The sequence below is a fragment of the Taudactylus pleione genome, unplaced genomic scaffold, assembly GCF_031769625.1.
Source record: "Taudactylus pleione unplaced genomic scaffold, aTauple2 ptg000335l, whole genome shotgun sequence".
NCBI lineage: Eukaryota > Metazoa > Chordata > Amphibia > Anura > Myobatrachidae > Taudactylus > Taudactylus pleione.
In genome coordinates, this window is record NW_028284736.1 from 17,789 (window position 1) to 43,398 (window position 25,610).

Below are 25,610 nucleotides of genomic sequence, written 5' to 3' on the forward strand. Positions count from 1 at the left end.
AGTCTACTGGGTGAAGGTTTGTAGGTTTAAATAACCATTATGAGGCTGTCTTGCATAATGAGAAGGTTCTGCAACAACGCGGCAATTAAACGGTCAATGTTATTTTTCTTCATTTTGTTTCTTCCACTCTTCAGTCTAGTAAGTGACATTATTTGCCGTCAGTTGCGAACCAGCTGTAGCTGTGTAAAATAACACGCATCTTTTTCCAAGTTGACTTAAATATCTACGCCATTCTTACACAATGTGCAATATGATAGTTATATTGTTTATGCGGTAACTAATAACATGTGTCTCTTAGGACAATTACGTCATCTTAATGCAAAGAAAATGATCTTCAGGTGTTTAAAGAAAAATATCAAATTATTATTTTTTTGTGCATAAACAGGTGTTCAACACGTATTCCAATGAAGATTATGACAGGCGGAACGATGAAGTAGACCCAGTCGCTGCTTCAGCGGAATACGAGCTGGAGAAACGCGTGGAAAAGCTGGATTTATTCCCAGTGGATCTGGAGAAAGGTATGTTTTCGTCTAGCTAATTGAAAATGAATACAAGGTTGCTGTGGAGAAACAGTAATTGTTTGTTATATGAGAGAAGTGTCATTACAGCAGGGCTAAAGCAACTATCACATTGCCGCTTCCGTAACGGAGATTCTTATTAACCCCTTCATGCCATCACAAATCAGACATGCATCTGAATACCGAACTGGGCACTATCTGCTTATACTGTCGTCTATGGGAAGACAAAAACAATTTTATTTTGCATTACTGAACCCAAATGAATACGTCTATACCTCAGTGCTGTGTACTTTGTTAAACAGTATGGCGAAGTCTAGAAATTGTTTCTTACCTACATTCCAAATGGTCCATATAGAATTCAAAATCCATATTTGGAAAGAAAAGTACATAGCTGATGCATGACTTGTACCGCGAGGAGTTACTATGTGATTGACAGGTTATAATGGTCACTGCTTACAAATACACTGGTTTCGCTCTGCTTTGTAACCTGCCGTGCAACGCCAGTGATCTGAGACTCACAGCCCAAAATGCTGAGGAGTAACTCTAGCGGAGGTCAAAACAGACGTTACCTGCCTTACCTCTATACATCAGCCTTGGGGCTCATATAAAGACTTGGGGGTAGATTTACTAAAGCATGTGAAAATTAAAAGTGGGGATGTTACCCATAGCAACCAATCAGATTTTAGCTATCGTTACTCTATTGCATCCTAGAAAATGATAGACGCAATCTGATCAGTTGCTATGGGCAACACCACCACTTTTAATTTTTAGAAGCTTTAGCAACTCTACCCTAGAAGTCAGCATTGGGCGGAGTCAGCCTTAGGGACCAGGTCAAGTCTAGGGGGTGTATTTACTTAAGTGCGGGTATTTAGAAGTGGAGTTGTTGTCCATAGCAACCAATCAGATTTTGTTATCTTCTAGAAGGTGCTGGATAAATGATAAGTAGAATCTGATTGGTTGCTATGGGCAACATCTCCACTTCTATAAACCCGCACTATAGTAAATATACCCCTAGGAGTCAGCCTTGGGAGCACTGTTTAATCTAGGAGTCAGCCTTAGGGCCCATATTAAGTCTAGGAGTCAGCCTTAGGGCCCATATTAAGTCTAGGAGTCAGCCTTAGGTCCCATATTAGGTCTAGGAGTCAGCCTTGGGACCCATATTAATTCTAAGAGTCAGGTTTTGGACCCATGGCTTCATTCTGAATGCATAGTATATCTATTTTTACGTATTGATTTTTATATTTTTTTGTAATTAGTATTTATTTGCAGTCACAAATGTACTAAAACATTAACATCAATAAAATAATCAGTTAGTACAATCATATTATGAATGTATTTTTCAACATAATGAGAAAGGAAAAAAAAGGAACAGAGACGCATGGATGACGCAGGGGAGGGGGTAACTGAGAAAAGGACATAAAAGGAAGAGAGGTGCAGAGGGGGGTAATTGGGGGGTCAGATTAAAATAGATGTATGTAGGTGGTATATTTCAGTTCAGGGATCAGCAATTGGGTATAAGAATAGTGCAATAGGTCTGCACCAGCCTGCACCACCTCTACAGACCAGCCCAATACTCAACAGATTGTTTGTATTCCAGCCAGGCGAACCATGTAGCGTTAAATCACTAGGGGCATATATAATAGGGTGCGATCTGGTGCCGCTGCCGGGACCTCCGGAGAGTCTTCCCGTACCAGCTTGGTTTTTGCCTTTGAAATGATTGCTACTTTAAAACCACGGGAAGGCTCGCAGGAGTTCCCGCCTCGACACCAGATCGCACCCCATTACATAAGCCCCCTGCTATCTATCCCGGCTTGAAAGGGATGTGTCCTCCTCATCTATTTTTTTTAAACCATACAGATATCGGAGGAGGAGTGGGGAAGCCTACCGGTAAACTGGGATTACAGCTTTCGTTGCATTGATAAAATGTTTGAGCAGAGATTTCTTATATCTAGAAATGGGCAGGGTCTTTAAGGTTAATCAGCCAAGATCTAGGTTCAGATGGCGTCGGCTCCCCAACTACAGCCTTGGTGATCTGGATAACTGTAATCCAGAACTCACAAATTTTAGGGCAATCCAACCATATTTGGAGGAGGCACACCATTATGTGATGCCAACATGAGCTAGTCAGGCCTGGGAACATTTTACAAAGAACATTTGGCCACCTCTACCATCTTGTAAAAAATCTAAAATGTGTTTTGACAAGTGAGACGCTGTGTGAGGAGACTTGGGTATATACATAAGATTTTTTTCCCGCTGTCGGTCAGAAATGGTTAAGTTCCAGTTCCCTCTGCCAGAGTGAGGAGAGAACAAATCCGTTCTTCAGCCAGCAGATATGGTATCCAAGGGGCTAATTCGATAGGGATACCGATGTGTCCACATATATCTAGCGTTAAACAGCCCTTCTAGTCGCTCCATGGCATGTCTCGGTAGCGCCAGACATCTTTTTAGGTGACATTTTCCCTTAAAATGCATCTTATTCAATGATTTCACTAGCTACTAGTGAATTGGCTTTATGCCTCAGTGATGTCACTAGCTACTAGTGAATTGGCTTCATGCCTCAGTGATGTCACTAGCTACTAGTGAATTGGCTTCATACCTCAGTGATGTCACTAGCTACTAGTAAATTGGCTTCATGCTTCATTGATGTCATTAGCTACTAGTGAATTGGCTTCACGACACAGTGATGTTGCTAGTTACTAGATTTTATGCCTCAGTGATGTCACTAGCTACTAGTCAATTGGCTTTATGCCTCAGTGATGTCACTAACTACTAGTCAATTGGCTTCATGACTCAGTGATGTTGCTAGTTACTAGTGACTTGACTTTATGCCTGTGATGTCACTAGCTACTAGTGAATTGGCTTCATGCCTCAGTGATGTCACTAGCTACTAGCGAATTGGCTTCATGTCTCAGTGATGTCACTATCTACTAGTCAAGTGGCTTCAAACCTCAGTGATGTTGCTAGTTACTAGTGACTTGACTTTATGCCTCAGTGATGTCACTAGCTACTAGTGAATTGGCTTCATGCCTCAGTGATGTCACTAGCTACTAGTGAATTGGCTTCATGCCTCAGTGATGTCACTAGCTACTAGTGAATTGGCTTCATGCCTCAGTGGTGTCATTAGCTACTAATGTATTGGCTTCATGCTTCACTGATGTCACTAGTTACTAGTGAATTGACTTCATGCCTCAGTGATGTCAATAACTACTAGTGAATTGGCTTGATGACACAGTGATGTTGATAGTTACTAAAGACTTGATTTTATGCCTCAGTGATGTCACTAGCTACTAGTGAATTGGCTTTATGCCTCAATGATTTCACTAGCTTCATGCCTCAGTGATTTTGCTAGCTACTAGTGAATTGGCTTCTTGACTCAGTGATGTTGCTAGTTACTAATGAATTACCGTAGCTTCATGCCTCAGTGATGTCACTAGCGACTAGTCACTTGACTTCATGCCTCAGTGATGTCTCTAGCTACTAGTGAATTGGCTTCATGCCTCAGTGATGTCACTAGCTATTAGTGAATTGGCTTCATGCCTCAGTGATTTCGCTAGCTACTAGTGAATTGGCTTCATGCCTCACTGATGTCACTAGCTATTAGTGAATTGGCTTCATGCCTCACTGATGTCACTAGCTACTAGTGAATTGACTTCAAGCCTCAGTGATGTCGCTAGTTACTAGTGAATTAACTTCATGTCTCAGTAATGTTGCTAGCTACTGTACTAGTGATTTGACTTCATGCCTCAGTGATGTTACTAGCTACTAGTGAATTGGTTTCTTGCCTCAAAGATGTTGCTAGGACCTACAGAATTAGCCTCATGCCTCAATGATGTCGCTATCTCCTAGAGCAGGGGTGGGGAACCTTTTTTCTGCTGAGGGCCATTTTGATATATATAGCATTATTCGTGGGCCCGGTACAGGCCACGCCCCCTCCGTGTGACTCCACACGGGGCGGGGCCAAAATCGCTGGCCATTACAGCAATGCCCGGGCTTCGGGGAGCTGTAAGGGCAGCGGTGTGACCGTCTGAAGTGTCCTAAGGACGCTTCTGGCAGCACTGCTGCATAGATTCTGGCTGCAGGGTGCCATTCTAGACACCCTGCTAGCCAGATGAGGCTAGCAGAAAAAAGCTCAGAGTGCCAGACCAAATTAGTCCGCGGGCCTTATATGGCTCCCGGGCCTGAGGTTCCCCATCCCTGTCCTAGAGAATTGGCTGCATTCGGGTACCAGGGTCAGATTAAGGGAGGCAGCCACTGTGCAGGCACCCTCCTCTCTCCTTGGCACAGTTGCGAGAAGACTCTGGCACTGTGTCTACTACGCATCTGTGGATCTCCAGGGACATGGCACCCGTAATTTGTGCAGCGATGGCACGGGACTCCGGATAGGTATACTAAATGGGTGGAGGGTGTGTGATGTGGACCGCACTGGATCCGGGGCCTGTGTGCACCGCACATCCTGCACCCATTATAGATACGCCCCTGGGGTACATATAATTAAGAAATTCCAAAATGCATATAAGCATTAAAAATTAGTTACAATTGCAAAAGAAAATCCTGAGTTTCCAAGTCTAAAACTGAAATGTATCAAACCTTCTAAAGAGTGGAGAAGTGAACAAGTGGAGAAGTTTCCCATAGCAACCAGTCAGCTTATGTCTAGCATTTATCAAGTACATTCTATAAAATTATGGGGCCTATTTACTAAGCAGTGTTAGGAGATGTGATAAGGTGCCAGCCAATCAGCTCCCAACTGTCATTTATGAAACACAGCCTGTGAGATGGCAGCTAGGAGCTGATTGGCTGACACCTTATCACTTTTCACTCTGTCTCCTAACACTGCTTAGTAACTAGACCCCTATAGGTTGAAGCTGATTGGTTGCTATTGGTAACTTGTCCACTTCTCCACTGCTTATTCACATCAACATATTCTGCAGAACGTTGTCTCATTAAATCTTCACGGCGGCGGGGCTTACAGTCTATATTCCCTATGACAAGCTGACATTTGCACTAAGAGTAGCCTCAGTTTTGTTTGCAGCCAGTTATTTGCCTGTATATTTTTTGGACACTTGAAGGAAAAGTGTCTAACACGGGAAAACATGCGAACTAAACACTGCTGTGAGGCAGCAATGCTAACCACAGTGCCACCGTACCATATGTCATAACATAACAAAAAATTGTCTTTCTGTGTTGCTTCCTCTTTTCTGCTCAGAATGAATGTAGCATGACCTTTATGCATGTCCTAGAATGCATGCCACTCTTTTCTATTGGAACGTTAGATTCTTGTGCAGTGAAGAATTTATTTTGGGTGTATTGGTTACCCCTTGTTCTTAGTGATGGCTTTTCCCCATCTTATTTTCTTCCTACGCTCTTGTATTGCATTTGCTGACGTCTCTGTTAGTAATGGAGCACTATATAACAATATAACATTCAGTGCATGGCTAATGGTGGTGGATTGTAGAGGTTAATGCAGCTGGCGTTAGGTGTATATTAGAACTTCCCGCAGCAGGTGCCGTTCACTTATAATGTCACTGCAGACGAGTGGACCAAATCCTGCCATCAGCTCCCTGTGTGACCTTGAGCAGGTTCTGTTTATCTGACTGGCCTCAGGTGCTAGAAAATTGATTGTGCACTTCATGAAGTAGAGGATTTACTGGACTAGCGCTCTTCCCTGCAGCTCTAAGTATGTCATCACTTCTGTTCACGGTATAAATGTAAAGGTTTCTTAGTGCAAGCCACCTATGGAAGTATATTGCATGACGGTGACCTCTGCTGGCCAACAGTATGAGTGCATGTCACCTCCACGTGCAGAAATGTGAGCACAGGTATGCCCAATGATTGCATAAATAGCGTCATGGTCAGCAGAAACACCCCCTCCCCTCACCTGCAAGTTCAAACGCTGATTAAACTGTCTCTGCGATCGGGTTTTACATGTGGCGTCACTAGTGTTATCCGCACTATGGGTAACCAGCCTAGTACGTAAGCAGTATGGAGCGCATTTAGACCTGCTCGCTAAGCTGCAGCCGCTCGCACTGACCGATATTTGCCCGTCTGCGCATGCGTATAGTTCACAATGCGCGTGCAGGCCAGTCTCTGCGATTGGGAATCGTGCACTCGTAGTACACAGACTGGACGCTACTTTGAGTGACAGATAGAGCCATTTGTGGGTGGTAACAGGGGGAGGTGCTTGTGAACGGGGGTGTGGTGCTGTGAACGCAGGCGTGTCTGACCGTCATGGGCGTCCATAATTAGCAAAGGTGCGTCATGGGTGCATCATTTGCCGCGGCAGCAGGTGTAATATTACTTGAAGTACTCGCAGTGCTTACGGTAGGGTAGAGCTCCCACAAGCACTGCGAGTGCTTCCGATGGCTCTCGATGTTCCCGATGGTTTTTAAATATTTCCTGGAGATGACGTTAGCTGCGGGCGGCATTACACTATTTTGCGATCGCACAGACGCCGCTCGCTAAGACATAGAGGGCGTCCTTATGCCTTGCCGCACGATTGTGCTATTAGAATACCCGCCCCCTTTTTGATGCGAGCGCAGCTAAGCGTCCGAGTCTGAATCAGGTCCTATGGTCTTCAAAATGTCTGAAATTGGAGAAATAATATTAGCTGGTGCACCTTGAACGATTTGGTGCTGGGCTGCCGTGCCCCTCGGGAACAATGGCGTCCTAGGCTTTCGCTTATATGGCCTGCGCACTGGGTCGGCTCTGATGACACATTTTGGAACCAGATTCTGAACCGCACGCTGCTGCGATCGTTTAGAGTATTTTGTTGTAGTCACGTCTGTAACTTGCGCATTTGGGAAACATCGACCATTTGCGGGAATATTGGCATTGCGTCTGGCTGATAATCAGGCTCTTTGTGAGTTGAGTCGATTTTGTAACTACCTATGTATCATAGAAAATGTAAATTTTACAATTTATACTCTTTTTTTTTCCATTGTAATGTCAAATATCTACTAGGGCACCAAAATAAAGCTTTATTCGTTGCTCACTGTTTTTTTCGGGGTTTGCGGCTGGGGTTAGGGGCCACCCTAGGAAAACATTATGGTGAGTGGGAATTCTGGAAGAGAGGGAATAGAATGAACAGAATGACATTGAATTCTCACCTACGCTTTGTGTAACTTACAATGTTGGTTTGATGCTGTGATAACTGCCCGGCTCTGTCAGTGCATCACATGGCACAGTGTGAATGAGACCCGCGGGGCTTTACAGACGTCATCAGTACAAAACCTGTTCCATATCCGCTTCATGCAATATAGCTGCTTCATCCATCCTCCAGTGGGTTATCTGGGTAAGCGCTCCTATTTTGGGAACATGCAGAGAGAGCTACATTACGGAGAGTCTGTGCTGAATATTATCTGTACAATGCTGCAGTGAAACTTAGACAAATGTGTCTTTAATAGCTTCAATTCCAGTGAACAAGCCATAGAAAGTGATATTTAATAAGGGACATTAGTCCTTAGCGCAGACATACTCCACTCATGGAGCTGTACAGGGCAGTTCTGTACCAGACAGGGGGCATGCCTTTACAAAGCCATTATCTCCTTCTTTTCTTTTGGAACAAATATTCCATTCAATTCTTTTTTTTGTATATTCAATGTTTATTAATAACATCCAGATAATGAATATATAAAAAAAAAATAATACAAAATCAGACTATTCCATTCAATTCTGACTTGAATGTGTATACTTGTGGTTGGCTACATGACAATTGTAATGTACCACTAATGTGGCCCTTGGGCTGTCGTATTCCGGGAATGGAGTGAGAGGCGCTTGCCAAGGCAGCGTCGGACATTGGATGCCCACAAGGGCCGTTAGTAGCACACACAGGCGTATGGTCCTCCTGATCTCAGTAATTTACCCTTCTTGCTTCTGTTACAGGGGAAGATGTACTAAGATAAATAAAGATAAAGTGAAGGGAGATAAAGTTCCAACCAATCAGCTCCTCACTGTCATTTGTCAGGCTGTGTTTGAAAATGAGGAGCTGATTGGTTGGTACTTTATCTCTCTCCAAGGCTTAGTACATATACCCCACAGTCTGTATAATCTCGGCATTCAGTAATCGGCTGGTGATGTCTATTGACCAGCATTATTACCCCTAGGCTATCCCACTGTATGATCTGTGTGAACATTGCGATGGAGCTGTAATCTCATGTACTGTACAGATAGAGCTGGGTGTAGAGAGGTGCGGCTGGCTGGATTTCTTTCTGTTGCAGGTTTAGGGGGGGTCACATTAATTCTACATGGCATTCACACATTTTTCCATTGAGGTCATTACATGCATAATGTATCTGCCTCTCTCAGAGTGCCTAACATGATATTGTTGTGCTTAGGATCTGTGTATATATAATGTATGTCAGAATTGTTTTAGCACCTCTGCAGTACTATAGCGGAGATGAATCAAGAAGTTGCCCAAAGCAACCAATCCACTTCTGCCTGTCATTTCATAGGCTGTACTAGATAAATGACAGGAGCTCATTGGCTGCTTTGGGAAAACACATCTCCCCCTATATCATTTGTCTGATGTTAGCTAGCATACATCTCCCCCTATATCATTTGTCTGATGTTAGCTAGCATACATCTCCCCTGTATCATTTGTCTGATGTTAGCTAACATACATCTCTCCCTATATCATTTGTCTGATGTTAGCTAACATACATCTCTCCCTATATAATTTGTCTGATGTTAGCTAGCATACATCTCCCCTATATCATTTGTCTGATGTTAGCTAGCATACATCTCCCCCTATATAATTTGTCTGATGTTAGCTAGCATACATCTCCCCCTATATCATTTGTATGATGTTAGCTAGCATACATCTCCCCCTATATCATTTGTCTGATGTTAGCTAGCATACATCTCCCCTATATCATTTGTCTGATGTTAGCTAGCATACATCTCCCCTATATCATTTGTCTGATGTTAGCTAGCATACATCTCTCCCTATATCATTTGTCTGATGTTAGCTAGCATACATCTCCCCCTATATCATTTGTCTGATGTTAGCTAGCATACATCTCTCCCTATATCATTTGTCTGATGTTAGCTAGCATACATCTCCCCTATATCATTTGTCTGATGTTAGCTAGCATACATCTCCCCCTATATCATTTGTCTGATGTTAGCTAGCATACATCTCCCCTATATCATTTGTCTGATGTTAGCTAGCATACATCTCCCCTATATCATTTGTCTGATGTTAGCTAACATACATCTCTCCCTATATCATTTGTCTGATGTTAGCTAGCATACATCTCCCCCTATATCATTTGTCTGATGTTAGCTAGCATACATCTCCCCTATATCATTTGGCTGATGTTAGCTAGCATACATCTCCCCCTATATCATTTGTCTGATGTTAGCTAGCATACATCTCCCCTATATCATTTGTCTGATGTTAGCTAGCATACATCTCCCCCTATATCATTTGTCTGATGTTAGCTAGCATACATCTCCCCTATATAATTTCTCTGATGTTCGCTCTCATACATCTCCCCCTATATCATTTGTCTGATATTAGCTAGCATACATCTCCCCCTATATCATTTGTCTGATGTTAGCTAGCATACATCTCCACCTATATCATTTGTCTGATGTTAGCTAGCATACATCTCCCCCTATATCATTTGTCTGATGTTAGCTAGCATACATCTCCCCTGTATCATTTGTCTGATGTTAGCTAACATACATCTCTCCCTATATCATTTGTCTGATGTTAGCTAACATACATCTCTCCCTATATAATTTGTCTGATGTTAGCTAGCATACATCTCCCCTATATCATTTGTCTGATGTTAGCTAGCATACATCTCCCCCTATATCATTTGTCTGATGTTAGCTAGCATACATCTCCCCCTATATCATTTGTATGATGTTAGCTAGCATACATCTCCCCCTATATCATTTGTCTGATGTTAGCTAGCATACATCTCCCCTATATCATTTGTCTGATGTTAGCTAGCATACATCTCCCCTATATCATTTGTCTGATGTTAGCTAGCATACATCTCTCCCTATATCATTTGTCTGATGTTAGCTAGCATACATCTCCCCCTATATCATTTGTCTGATGTTAGCTAGCATACATCTCCCCTATATCATTTGTCTGATGTTAGCTAGCATACATCTCCCCCTATATCATTTGTCTGATGTTAGCTAGCATACATCTCCCCTATATCATTTGTCTGATGTTAGCTAGCATACATCTCCCCCTATATCATTTGTCTGATGTTAGCTAGCATACATCTCCCCTATATCATTTGGCTGATGTTAGCTAGCATACATCTCCCCCTATATCATTTGTCTGATGTTAGCTAGCATACATCTCCCCTATATCATTTGTCTGATGTTAGCTAGCATACATCTCCCCCTATATCATTTGTCTGATGTTAGCTAGCATACATCTCCCCCTATATCATTTGTCTGATGTTAGCTAGCATACATCTCCCCCTATATCATTTGTCTGATGTTAGCTAGCATACATCTCCCCCTATATCATTTGCCTGATGTTAGCTAGCATACATCTCCCCCTATATCATTTGTCTGATGTTAGCTAGCATACATCTCCCCCTATATCATTTGTCTGATGTTAGCTAGCATACATCTCCCCCTATATCATTTGTCTGATGTTAGCTAGCATACATCTCCCCCTATATCATTTGTCTGATGTTAGCTAGCATACATCTCCCCCTATATCATTTGTCTGATGTTAGCTAGCATACATCCCCCCCTATATCATTTATCTGATGTTAAACTTTCAGATGACATTTACCATACTAGTAACAAGTATCTGTATAATACCGATCCCTGGGCCATGAGCCCGTCAGCCACTGATAGTGCGCACAAGCTGATGATGCGGGCAGCAAGAGTTTCAACTGGTCCAATCTAAATAGCAATGTGCTGTACGATTATTTTGGGCTCACACATGAACTGATACTGTGCCAGCTCTAGGTCTAAAATGCCAAAGTAGCCACCAGAATTAATCAGTAAGTAGTCAGCTTTCACACTGTCACTCCATGTCTCCCAAACTTTATCTCAGCTTTTCCCCTCCCAAATTAGATTGCAAGCTCTTACGCGCAGCACCCTCTCTCCTCGTCTTCTTTCCTGCTCCCTCCTCGTCCACCTGTGCGTCTTTGTGTCATGCCTCTGGCCTCTTTTGTATGATACTTCTATTGTTATATACCTTTACCTATTGGGCCCGATTCAGAGCTGCACACAATCCGCATGCAATGCCGGCGTAGTTGAGCGATTTATTGCAACTGCGCAAATTATGGGAGTATCTTATGGCGCATGCGTTACACAGAGATGCAAACGGGTCAGACGGTATCCGAGAAGTGCTGGAAAAGTGATGGCCGTTCCTGGGCGATGACTGGGAGGTGGCTAGTAGTGTGTGCAAAAATGGTCCATTCAGTGGGCTTATTATGAGAGTGCCACGGACGTGTCAATGTCAGTGGCTGCATTCTCAGAGGCACAGCCGCAAGCATAGGAAGCGATAGTTAGACTGAAAAGCTGCCCCTGCCATAGGACTGGTGCACGTTTTGATGGTGCAAACGATGGTAGCGTATCAGGACATACCAATCGGTATTACACTGAAGTGCCAAAAGTCATGGGATAGCAGTATGTAAAGGTAATGGTAGGTGGCATCACCGTACTGTGACGTCTTGGAGATGCCCAGACCTGCATCAGTTCTGATCTGACATCTCGTGAGTCAGTTTGAACACTGGCTAGGATGCTCATGGCAAGGCGATATGAATTAACAGACTTTGAAAGGGGCATTATAGTAGGTGCCAGACGGATGGGACATTTCCATTTCCGACATTGTGCAGAAGTTCATCATTCCTCGATCTATGGTGTCACATGTGTACCGTGAGTACTGTATGGAAGTCATTGCCACCCACCGAGAACAGCGCAGTGGCCAACCGTGGACCCTTAATGATCGTGACCAGCGGCGTCTGGCCAGAATATGGTAACAGACAATCGACACTGGCTCAGATCACATCCACATTTAATGCAGGAGGTACCAGACGCATATCGTGCAGGTCAGTGTAGTGTTCTTTAGCTTCCATGGGATATGGGAGCAGAAGACCAACCAGAGTGTCCCTATTAACACTACAACACCGGACGCAGCGCCTCATCTGGGCTCGTGACATCGCTAATTGGACCTTGGGGGACTGGCAACATGTGGCCTGGTTGAAAGAGTCACGGTTCCAGTTGTTTCGGGCTGATGTAGGGTTCTGGTGTGGCGCAGAGACCATGTCATCCATCCCAAGTTGTCCAGAATCGGTTTGAGTTGCATTCTGGACAGTTCTGACAAATGGTTTGGCCACCACGTCTGCCTGACATGGACCCAATCGAGCATTTATGGAACGTGGTGGGGAGGTCCATTCGCACCCAAGATCCTGCACCTACAAAGATCAGGGAGCTGTAGGAAGCTATCCGGACGGCATGGGTCAACATCTCTCCAGAGATCTTCCGTCCACTTATGGAATCGATGCAACGTCTAGTTGCTGCACTTCCCTGGGCTAAAGAGAGTCCTACATGATATTAGGCATCTATCCCATGACTTTTGGTACTTCAGTGTATAGTGTGACGCTGCTGGCATCTCAGTTCTTGCACATTTGGGCAAACGGGTGTACACAGGAGAAAGGGTTTGTAGCTCCATTTGCATAAAGTCGCAGTAGGGCGACTGCCAAATCGACGCTGCTGCATGCACTTTTGTGTGAATCAGGCCCGTTATGTCTAATGTGCATTATCATGCTTCATCTCTATCTACATTTAAGCTTCTTCAATGTCTGTTATTTTTGTTTCATATGTTTGTTTTGTACTTTGCCTATTGATCCTCTGAACTTTCTAGAATAGTGTGGTGCCTTACAAATAAATGTTAGGATTTAAAAAAATTTTGTTTTTTACTTTTGAGATGTTTTTTTGTTTTTTTGTATTGAGCATTTTTTTTTTAGATTTGAGAGCAATTTTAGAATGGAGATCTGTTTTTATTTCAGCACAATGACCATTGTAGCTAAGCATGTGTATGACCATATGGTCAGTGAATTACCTACTGTATACCAAAAATAAAGATTATCTGCATAGGGCATTCTGCAGAAACTACTTTTGTTAGATTACAATTTTATTTACACATACATTATGGAAGCTGACATGCTGCTTTCCCGGCTAAGTTGATATTAAAATGTACCCATTGCCTAAACCAAGTGGGAAAAAAATATTTTGTCTGCTGAATCGATAACCTACTAATTCACTGGGAGTTAAGATGGCCATCCACTATACAATTATCTGTCAGATATCTGTCCAATCTGGTTGGTTGGAGTGAAAACCTGGTAATGTATGGGAGCAAATGACAATCGTCCATTTGTTCACAAACACTGGAAAAAAACAAAAAATGGTTGTTCAGTCAAATTGGTTAAAACCCACAAATTTAACCAATTTGAACAATTTTTTTTTGTCCTTTTTTCAGTGTTTAAAAATCCATATGATAGACTGTCATTTACTCCCATACATTACCAGGTTTTCATTACAACCAGCCAGATTGGACAGATATCTGACAGAAAATTGTATAGTGGTTGCCCGACATCATTAAGGCATGAGGCAGTAAATGCCGCACCAAACTTTTCAGGCACAATTTATCGGTCCCATTTGTCTATAAAATGGCTGCATCAACTGTTGTGCTACTGGTACATTTTGAACACTGGGTTGATGTATCGAGCAGTGAAAAGAGTGCAGAAGTGGACCAGAGGAGATGTTGCCCATAGCAACCAATCAGCTTCGAGGTAGCATTTATTAAGTACATTCTATAAAATGATAGGTAGAAGCTGATTAGTTGCTATAGTAAACTTCTCCACTAGTCCACTCTTTAAATGCTTGATACCTCAACCATTAATACATTCAGCCAAATGCTTGTTTTCATGTTATAGACTATAAACTATCGTAAAATAAAAGTATTAGCACCTCTTTCCTGGGACCCCCGTTTTACGATGATAATGTCCCTTTTGTAGCGGGTATTCATACCATTTGCTAAGTCTGTCCAATTTCCTTTACAGATGAAGAAGGTCTGGGTGTCAGTATTATCGGCATGGGTGTCGGAGCAGACACAGGACTGGAAAAACTTGGAATATTTGTTAAAACCGTCACAGAAGGGGGAGCAGCACAGAGAGATGGGAGGTACGTACCTAAAATCCAATGTGCTGTGAAAATGGCGCATTGCCAGTAAATACAAATGAATGAGGTGTAACAGATATACACAAGTTCCCTGTGGAAGTGTGCTTACTAATATTGTCCATTTCAGTGTAGTGCTGGAATTGCTCCCAATGGTGGGTAAGTGGTCTAGGGTCTGGTTGCCCCGAAGTTGCGGACGGGGGGGTGACTCTCACACACCTTGTCCCTCGGGTAGCAGCGACCTCCCTCTCCTCAGCCGTCTCCTAAGGCGGCAGGTTGCAGGCACATGAAGGAGAAGAGAGAGACAGTTGGTAGGAAACCAGGTGGAAAAACACAGGCCCTCATTCAGAGGCGGTCGCAAGAAGCGATCGCTTTCTCTGAATCAGTGCGGCCGCTTCCTTTTTTTTAGTGCGGCCTCCTGGTCGCCAGCTAAGCTGTGGGTTAGCACCCACAGCTTAGCGACTGACCAGGTTGATGGTCGCGATGGTGAACACCATCGCGACCATCGGGGCTTGCGACGATACCCTAAGGTTGGGTCTCTGCAACCGCAAGCCCCAGGGAGCTTCCTGCTCTGATCGAGCAGGAAGCTCCCCACTGACATCACTCCGTTTTTTAAACCCCCCCCCCCCCCCCGGCCCGCCTACAAAACTGGGCGAGCTGTCGACAGCCGCCCCTTTGGTAGAGAGCTCCAGAGCGAGAGACCTGGTTGCGAGCGCATTGGCGCTTGCGACCGGGTCTGAATGAGACCCAATGTGTGTATGTTAAGACAATACCCTCCCCCCTTCCTGGTTCCGCCACTGGTGCTCAGCCTATTGTATTTCTTGAAGTGATATAAAACTGATAATTATATAAATAGAGATCCGTATGCCACTGTACTCGAGGGATGTGCTTCTGTAACATTATGTACGGCACATGCACTTATACCATACCTCCCAACATTTAGACATGCAAAATCAAACACAATAAGCCCCACCCCGAACCACCCAAATGTGGCCCAGAATCGCCTAATTTTGTCACACTACACCCACTTGCATGGCATGTAAGCCCTCCCCTACAGGTCTGCAAACCGGGACTGTCTCACCAAAGTGAGCCACCAGGTCCCGTGCTACTCTCCTAGTGTCGGGTGTCTTTACAAAAAAAAAAATTCCGCAGAAAATGTGTCTAAATCGCAATGCGATGGGACTAGGAAGCACCAGCAGACTGTGCTGATTCAATTGATATATGTGACACCTGTATATCTGTGTGCTCCTGAGTCTGTATATGGGAGACTGCGCTGAGTAATGTGATATGTGACACCTGTATATCTGTGTGCTCCTGAGTCTGTATATGGGAGACTGTGCTGAGTAATGTGATATGTGACACCTGTATATCTGTGTGCTCCTGAGTCTGTATATGGGAGACTGTGCTGAGTAATGTGATATGTGACACCTGTATATCTGTGTGCACCTGAGTCTGTATATGGGAGACTGTGCTGAGTAATGTGATATGTGACATCTGTATATCTGTGTGCTCCTGAGTCTGTATATGGGAGACTGTGCTGAGTAATGTGATATGTGACACCTGTATATCTGTGTGCTCCTGAGTCTGTATATGGGAGACTGCGCTGAGTAATGTGATATGTGACACCTGTATATCTGTGTGCTCCTGAGTCTGTATATAGGAGACTGTGCTGAGTAATGTGATATGTGACACCTGTATATCTGTGTGCTCCTGAGTCTGTATGTGGGAGACTGCCCTGAGTAATGTGATATATGACACCTGTATATCTGTGTGCTCCTGAGTCTGTATATGGGAGACTGCGCTGAGTAATGTGATATGTGACACCTGTATATCTGTGTGCTCCTGAGTCTGTATATGGGAGACTGCGCTGATTAATGTGATATGTGACACTTGTATATCTGTGAGTGACTCAGTCTGTATATGGGAGACTGCGCTGAGTAATGTGATATGTGACACCTGTACATCTGTGTGCACCTGAGTCTGTATATGGGAGACTGTGCTGAGTAATGTGATATGTGACACCTGTACATCTGTGTGCTCCTGAGTCTGTATATGGGAGACTGTGCTGAGTAATGTGATATGTGACACCTGTATATCTGTGTGCACCTGAGTCTGTATATGGGAGACTGTGCTGAGTAATGTGATATGTGACACCTGTATATCTGTGTGCTCCTGAGTCTGTATATGGGAGACTGCCCTGAGTAATGTGATATGTGACACCTGTATATCTGTGTGCTCCTGAGTCTGTATATGGGAGACTGCGCTGAGTAATGTGATATGTGACACCTGTATATCTGTGTGCTCCTGAGTCTGTATATGGGAGACTGCGCTGAGTAATGTGATATGTGACACCTGTATATCTGTGTGCTCCTGAGTCTGTATATAGGAGACTGCGCTGAGTAATGTGATATGTGATACCTGTACATCTGTGTGCACCTGAGTCTGTATATGAGAGACTGCGCTGAGTAATGTGATATGTGACACCTGTATATCTGTGTGCTCCTGAGTCTGTATATGGGAGACTGCGCTGAGTAATGTGATATGTGACACCTGTATATCTGTGTGCTCCTGAGTCTGTATATGGGAGACTGCGCTGAGTAATGTGATATGTGACACCTGTATATCTGTGTGCACCTGAGTCTGTATATGAAGCACAACGGAAATCAGAATGAAAAAAACTGCGGACGCTACATTGCAGCACCTTGTATATGGATTCAGAGGCTCATTCGCACACAGATATACAAGTGTCACATATCAAATGAATCAGCGTAGTCTGGTGCGTCCTGGTCACATCACATTGAGATTTAGATGCATTTTCGGCTAAAAAAGACCTAAAAAATTACACCCAGCGCTAGCAGAGTCTCACGGGACCTGGCGCGCTGAGAGGGGCTTTTTAGCACGGCTGCAGCAAAGATGTGTAGGGATAAATCTGTAGCTAATGTAACACACAGTCTATAAAGCTGATTGGTTGCTATGGTCAAGTTCTCCACGTTATCTCTTTCTAAAGTTTGATACATCTCCCCCTGAGGGTATGCGTGCTGGGTTAATATTCTACTAGAGGGGGAATTACAGTACCCCAGTGGTCTCAGCTATTGCGGCACCACATGTCCTTGCAAGCCCTGACAGCCACTCATTGTTTTTGCATGCTGGGGCTAGTGGAACTACAAACACCAGCATGAACGATGCACTCAAACAGTTCAAAGCATTTTTATTTAAAGAAGTGCCGTGTTCTCTAGAAACCTCTCTGTGACTACATTCTGAAACAGGAGAGTCCCCAGGGAATCTTCATCCTCGATGTAATCCTATTGGAAATGAAGTAAAGAATCCTATGAGACAGACGCAACTGATCCGTAGGAGCATCCACTGCAAAATGACATTGAACTGAATTGACCCAGACAAGCGTTTGCCGCTCAGTCAATCACAGACGCTTCTCCCAGGCTCCAGTTCATCCCAAGCCGCCAGCGCGTTGTCTGGTTCTATTCAGTGATAGTTAATATTTACTCCCCAAAATGTGTTTGGGGTTTGGGTATAGTATGCACCCCCCCCCCCCTAATATGTGTCATTTTATCCAAAATACTTCCATATCTGAGGAAACGTGGACCAAGCCACCACTTTTGCATTTTGTTTTTTACACTTCTGTTTTATTTGACTGTAAAGAGAAATAAAAGAAATATTACAAATGTGTAAAAATACAGACAAAACATATCCCTTCAAATAGTAAGAGATCATTATCAACTTCTATAATAACACAACAGACTGATATTTATTTCGTTTATCAAACAACCCAAAAGACGGTTTCTGGGGTTTATGTTTGTCACAGCTAATACATTTCTAAGAATATCATATTTAGGGGGAGATGTGCCAAGTCTTGAAGAAAGATAAAGTGGAGAGAGATAAAGTACCAACCAGTCAGCTCCTAACTGTCACTTTACAGGCTGTGTTTGGAAAATTACAGTTAGGAGCTGATTAGTTGGTACTTTATCTTTGTTCAAGCTTTGATACATCTCCCCCTCAGTGTCCAGAGCAATTATATTTACTATTACTCCAACGGGACCAAATTTCATCATTCACAAATTCATTACGCAGACATTTATGAGGGAATTTGCTTCACTAAATTGCTGGGGGGGGCTTACCTGATTTTGGGAAATGTAGAAATAAGGGGATTTATCATAGCGTCCTGCGACTCTCTGCTTTCAGCATTTTACTACATATTTCCTTGTTGGAAGAGTTATACAACTTTATTAGTTTATTTGTTCATTTAGTATGCGATCTATTTGGCATATGTTGTTATTATTATTGTTATTAGAATAATGATAATAATAATAATTCTGTATATGTTTTATTATTAACTAATAAAGGTGCCATTATTTTTGTTATATTGTAGTATCCCGTCTAAGGGCCTGATTCAGCTTTGGGAATAGACTAAAAGTGGACATACATCTGCGACGGATCGTCGCAATGCAGGGATGCGATCAGAAATTTCCGATTGCCCATCGGAAACTTCAGATCGCCCACCGTCGCCGGATCTCAGACATTTGCCATGTTAAAAGTCTTTTCTTGATCGCGATCGGCAAATTCAACATGTTGGATTTCTGTGATCCCGCGATGCTGGGTTGCAGCATCGCGGGATCGCGGCAATCCATCGCAGATGGATGGGGCCCATAAGATACAGCACGTAACTGATCATCTTGGTAAAACCATGCTGCACTGCAGGTGGGGCAGATGTAAGATGTGCAGAGAGATTTAGATTAGGGAGGGAGGTGTCCAAACGGTATTCAATCGGGAAGCCGACTGCCTAAATACCGGCAGCCGGCTTCCCGACTGTCATATCCCGTCAAGGGTGAAATGCCGGGCGTCTAGATGTAGACACCCGGCATTCCCCCGACGCCGGGAGACCGGCGCCCGGGCATCCCGATCGTAGTGATGCCGGGCGCCGCGAGCGGACAGCCGCAGGGGGGGAGGGTTAGGTTTAGGGCTCCCGGGGGGGACTTAGGGTTAGGCACCCCCCCGGGGGACTTAGGTTTAGGCAGTGGGGAAGGGGGTGGTTAGGGTTAGGCACTTAGAGGGGGGATTAGGGTTAAGCACTGGGGGGGGGGAGGTTAGGATTAGGCACCCCTAAGGAGGGTTAGGGTTAGGGGGGTTAGGTTAGGTTAGACAATACCTATCCACGATCGGGATTTCCAGCGCTGTCGGGCTTCCGCTGCCGGGATCTCTGCTGATGTTGGGCTGCTGCTGCCGGGAATCTAACCGGCGGCCGGCGGTATTTCATTCCAATTCCGTCCAAACTGACTTCTAAATTGCAATGTAATAATAAAGCTGTGCAGTATTTGTGGGCTACATGCAAAAGCAGCCAGTATTTACCCTGCATGCAAAATAAAATGTACGTATTTGCACCCCTTGCATTGCAATATGGTTTGGTCAGGTTCACAGTTACTTGCTATATCTAATGGGCCCCATCCATCCGCGATGGATTGCCGCGATCCTGCGATGCTGCAACCCGGCATCGCGGGATCGCAGAAATCCAACATGTTGGATTTTGCCGATTTGACGATCGCGATCAAAAAATGATCGCGATCATCAAATCACCGACATTTAACATGGTCTGCAATCTGGCGACGGATCGCAGAACATCGATGGTGGGCGATCTGAAGTTTCCGATGAGCGATCGGAAATTTTCCGATCGCATTCCCTGCATCGCGACGATCCGTCCCAAATGTATGGCCACCTTAATTCTATTCCCAAAGCTGAATCAGGCCCTAAGACACACAGACAGGTTCAGAGGATGGATGGATGGATAAACTTAAACTAAATATTTTTGTCCGACAACGTTAAAAAATTATTAAAAATTCAAAACAAATAAATAACACCCACACAGAAACTTCTAGAGGTATATTTACTAAAGTGCCGGTTTATAGAAGTGGAGATGTTGCCCATAGCAACCAATCCGATTCTAGTTATTATCTTCTAGAAGGTGCTAGATAAATGATAAGTAGATTGGTTGCTAGGGGCAACACCTCCACTTCTATAAACTCGCACTTTAGTAAATATACCCCCTAGCGTTGTTTATTATTATCATTATATAATGTTTTTATATTTACTCATTTTGGGTAGTGAAAGGGTTAATTCTTCTCAAAACTATACTTGTCACCAGCTCCTTCCTGTACGGGCTCTCTGCCGGTCTGTGCAGTCAGCTTGTTTCCATGCACTGGATCACAATCCTGCAGATGCGTACAAATTGACAAGCAGCCCAGACTTCTAGGAACTGAGGGCCTCATTCATTAACGAGTTTTATCACCAAAACCAGTGATAGACTTCACTGTGTATAATAATGGTGCTCCAGCCAATCAGCTCCCAACTGTCAAATGTTAGAAAAATGACAGTTGGGAGCTGATTGGCTGGAGCACCATTTATCATACACTTAGGGCCGTATTCAATTGCAGGTGAAAAGCCGTGATCTGCAAAAAGTTTTTGCCGATGACATTATTTCGCCAGTTGAAGTCTTTCCTCCCAATTCAATTGCAATGACTTTTCGCCTACGCGGAAAGTCAATGCATTCAAATAGGCGAAAAAGATTCACCTCTGAATGGAGGCGGAAAAAAGTGCAGTTTTGGGGTGCAAAGCTGCGGGAATCCCCGTGCAGTGTTAGGACAGTCTCCCCAAGGTAAACTGCGTAAAAAAAAAAGTAAAAAAAAAACTTTTGAACACCCCAAAAAAGTACTTTCGTTTTGGGGGTGAAAAAGTGCAAAGTTGGGGGACAAACTTATAAACTAGCGAAATAGACTCCAGGGGGGGTCCCCAAGTATGCCCCAGGTGTTTTTTACTTTGCAGGTGTTTGCGGCAGGTGGATTTTCCTTGATTTTTAAAACGTTTAAATATGCTAGCCCCCATTTTCAGGTACCCCGAATTTGCTGGGACTAGCTTTTTTGATGAAAAAAAATAGCTAAATGCTATTCTTTACCACTTATGCAAATACACTAATTAGCACCTATTGAGACCATTTAAGTACCCCAAATACCTTCAGTAAGGCTATTCGGGGGTATCCATACTGATCTCCCATGTCAGTGCATCTTTTGGGGGGTGTCAGGCTGATTTCCCCAAAACTGACAGCACTTTTCGCCTGTTTGAGTTTCGCCAGGTCCCGTTGTCGCGTCCCTTGGAGTTGAATAGGGAGAAAAGTGGCCACGTGTGCGATACTTTTCCGGACCCAAAACCAGCGATGTAGGCGGAAAGTGCACCAGGCGAAAAGTCCCGGACTTTTCGCCGGCAATTGAATTTGCCCCAATGAGTTTTACCATTGTGAATGATAAAACTCATTGGTAAATAAGGTCAAGAGTCACTGTAGGAGGTGAGAAGCAATGTCTGTTGCCACCCCACCCCACTGGCCATCGGAGGAGAAGGTCCCAAGCCAGCACAACTCCACAATCCACCACTTCCTTTCAGAAGAGAGACGGCCCCGAGCCAGCACAACATCCACCCCCGCCGGGGTGTTAATGCCACATAATTGTCAGTGCACATGGTCTAAGAAGAGATTGAGCCTCCTTGTGACAGGAGGAGATCCAGGTGATGATGTCATGATTGCTATTATAGGTAGAGAGGAGACAGGGAGAGAAAACACTTGGGGGAGAGACATGGAAGAGAGAGATGTGAGATTGAGAGAGACTAGGGGGAGAGAGAGAGAGTCTAGGGGGAGAGAGACAAGGAGGACAGAGAGAGACTAGGGGGAGAGAGAGAGACTAGGGAGAGAGAGAGACTAGGAGTACAGAGAGAGAGACTAGGAGGACAGAGAAGGAGAGAGACTAGGGGGACAAAGAAAGGCTACGGGGACAGAGAGAGAGACTAGGAGGACAGAGAGAGACTAGGGGGACAGAGAGAAAGTAGGGGGACAGAGAGATAGACTAGGGGGACAGAGAGAGAGAGAGAGACTAGGGGGACAGAGAGAGACTAGGAGGACAGAGAGAATAGGGGGACAAAGAGAGAGAGAGACTAGGGAGACAGAGAGATAGACTAGGGGGACAGAGAGAGAGAGACTAGGAGGACAGAGAGAGAGTCTAGGGGGACAGAGAGAGAGACTAGTGTGACATAGAGATAGACTAGAGGGACAGAGAGAGAGAGACTAGGGGGACAGAGAGACATGAGTGGAGCGGCAGAGAGGGCGTATAAATTTGCAATAGCTGGTGACCCAGCAAATGGGTCCAAAATACTAGTATGGGAGCTCTTTTATTCCTCCTCATATATCACTGTAGAGTCCTCTCTACTGTAAATTAGGGGTGTGCACCGGCCACTTTTCGTGTTTTGGATCTGGATCTTTCTTCGTGTTTTGGATCTGGATTGGTTTTGCCAAAACCACCCTTCCGTGTTTTGGGTTCTGGGTTTTGTGTTTTGGATCTGTATTTTTTGAAAAAAAGCATAAAAACAGCTAAAATCACAGAATTTGTAGGTTTTTCTGCTCCTATGCTATTATTAACCTCAATAACCTTAATTTCCACTCATTTCCAGTCTATTCTGAACACCTCACACCTCACAATAGTGTTTTTATGTCCAAAAGGTTGCACCGAGGTAGCTGGATGACTATGCTAAGCGACATGAGTGGGCGGCACAAACACGTGACCCATCTAGGCGTGATACTGCAGTGGCAGACAGGATGGCAGTTTGAAAAACTAGGCCCCAAACTGTACATAATGCAAAGAAAAAAAAGAGGTGCAAGATGGAATTGTCCTTGGGCCCTCCCACCCACCCTTATGTTGTATAAACAGGACATGCACACTTTAACAAACCAATCATTTCAGCGCCAGGGTCTGCCACACAACTGTGGCTGAAATGATTGGTTCGTTTGGGCCCCCACAAAACAAGCTGGCAATTAATCTGTCCCTGCACAAACTGGCTCTACGGAGGCAAGATGTCATCCTCATCCTCCTCATCCACTGATTCCTCACCCTCTTCAGTGTGTACATCCTCATCCTCACAAAGTATTAACTCGTCCCCACTTGAATCCACCACAGGTCCCTCTGTACGTTCTGGAGGCTGGTCTCCCTGGAAGAGCTGATAATTCATTTTGATGAACATCATCTTCTCCACATTCTGTGGAAGCAACCTCCTACGCCTTTCGCTGACAAGGTTCCCGGCTGCACTAAACACTCTTTCGGAGTACACACTGGAGGGGGGGCAACTCAGGTAAAATAGAGCCAGTTTGTACAGGGGCCTCCAAATTGCCTCTTTTTCCTGCCAGTACAGGTATGGACTGTCTGACATGCCTACTTGGATGCTGTCACCGATGTAATCCTCCACCATTCTGTCAATGGTGACAGTATCATATGCAGTGACAGTAGACATGTCAGAAATTGTTGCCAGGTCCTTCAGTCCGGACCAGATGTCCAAACTTGGTCCTGCCTGCCCTGCATCATCGCCAGCGGGTCGCTTAGGATACCTAAGTTTTTTCCTGGCAGCCCCAGTTGCGGGAGAAAATGAAGAAGGAGCTGTTGACGTGTCACGTTCGCTTCAGCTGACAGTGTGTTCACCAGCAGGTCTTTGCACCTCTGCAGGCTTGTGTCGGCCGGAAAGAGAGACACCACATAGGCTTTAAACCTAGGACCGATGCACGGTGGCCAAAATGTAGTGGTCTGATTTCAACAGATTGACCACCCTGGAATCCTGGCAAAGCGAATGAAGGGCTTCATCCACAAGTCCCACATGCCGAGCGGAATCGCTCCGTCTTAGCTCCTCCTTCACTTTCTCCAGCTGCTTCTGCAAAAGCCTGATGAGGGGAATGACCTGACTCAAGCTGGCAGTGTCTGAACTGACTTCACGTGTGGCAAGTTCGAAGGGCTGGAGAACCTTGCACAACACGGAAATCATTCTCCACTGCGCTTGAGTCAGGTGCATACCCCCTCCTTTGCCTATGTCATAGGTGGATGTATAGGCTTGTATGGCCTTTTGCTGCTCCTCCATCCTCTGAAGCATATAGAGGGTTGAGTTCCACCGCGTCACAACCTCTTGCTTCAGGTGATGGCGGGGCAGGTTCAAGAGTGTTTGCTGGCGCTCCAGTCTTCGGCACGCAGTCGCTGAATGGCGAAAGTGGCCACAAATTTTTCGGGCCACCCAAAGCATCTCCTGCACGCCCCTGTCGCTTTTCAGAAATTCTGCACCACCAAGTTTATTGTGTGAGCAAAACATGGGACGTGCTGGAATTTGCCCAGATGTAATGCCCGCACAATATTGGTGGCGTTGTCAGATATCACAAATCCCCAGGAGAGTCTAAGTGGGGTAAGCCACTGGGCGATGATTTCCCTCAGTTTCTCTAAGAGGTTGTCGGCGGTGTGCCTCTTACTGAAACCGGTGATACACAGCGTAGCCTGCCTTGGAACGAGCTGGCGTTTCTGAGATGCTGCTACTGGTGACGCTGCTGCTGTTGCTGCATAAGGTGATACATCTACCCAGTGGGCTGTCACAGTCATATAGTCCTTAGTCTGCCCTGTTCCACTTGTCCACATGTCCGTGGTTAAGTGGACATTGTGTACAACGGCATTTTTCAGGACACTGAGGACACTTTTTCTGACGTTTCTGTACAGTCTCGGTGTCGCCTGCCTAGTGAAGTGGAATCTAGACGGGATTTGGAACCGGGGACACACTACCTCCATCAATTGTCTAAATCCCACTGCACTAATGGCGGATACCGGACGCACGTCTAACACCAACATAGCAGTCAAGGCCTCAGTTATACGTTTTGCTTCAGGATGACTGCTGTCGTACTTCATCCTCCTCGCTAAGGACTGTTGGAGGGTCAATTGTTTAGTAAAAGTAGTGGTGTTCCTACTTCCTCTCTGGGATTATGAACGACTCCCAGCAGCAGCAGCGGCAGCAGCGGCAGCAGTAGGCGTAGCAATGCAGGATCCTCCGGAGGAATCCCGGATAGGAGAGTCAGTCATGCCAGTG

At 44.7% G+C, this 25,610-nt stretch overlaps 1 protein-coding gene across 1 annotated transcript in view; it reads left to right on the forward strand.

Annotated features, from left to right (window-relative positions):
• Positions 1–385: 385 nt before the first annotated feature.
• Positions 386–25,610, forward strand: part of LOC148508904 (neurabin-1-like) — a gene marked incomplete at its 5' end in the record, with an annotated part of 141,170 nt that continues 115,945 nt past the window's right edge. Inside the window, 2 exons of the mRNA XM_088443851.1 lie at positions 386–518; positions 14,567–14,687. Of these exons, the coding sequence (XP_088299977.1) occupies positions 386–518; positions 14,567–14,687 (254 nt within the window). The remainder of the gene's footprint in view (positions 519–14,566; positions 14,688–25,610) is intronic.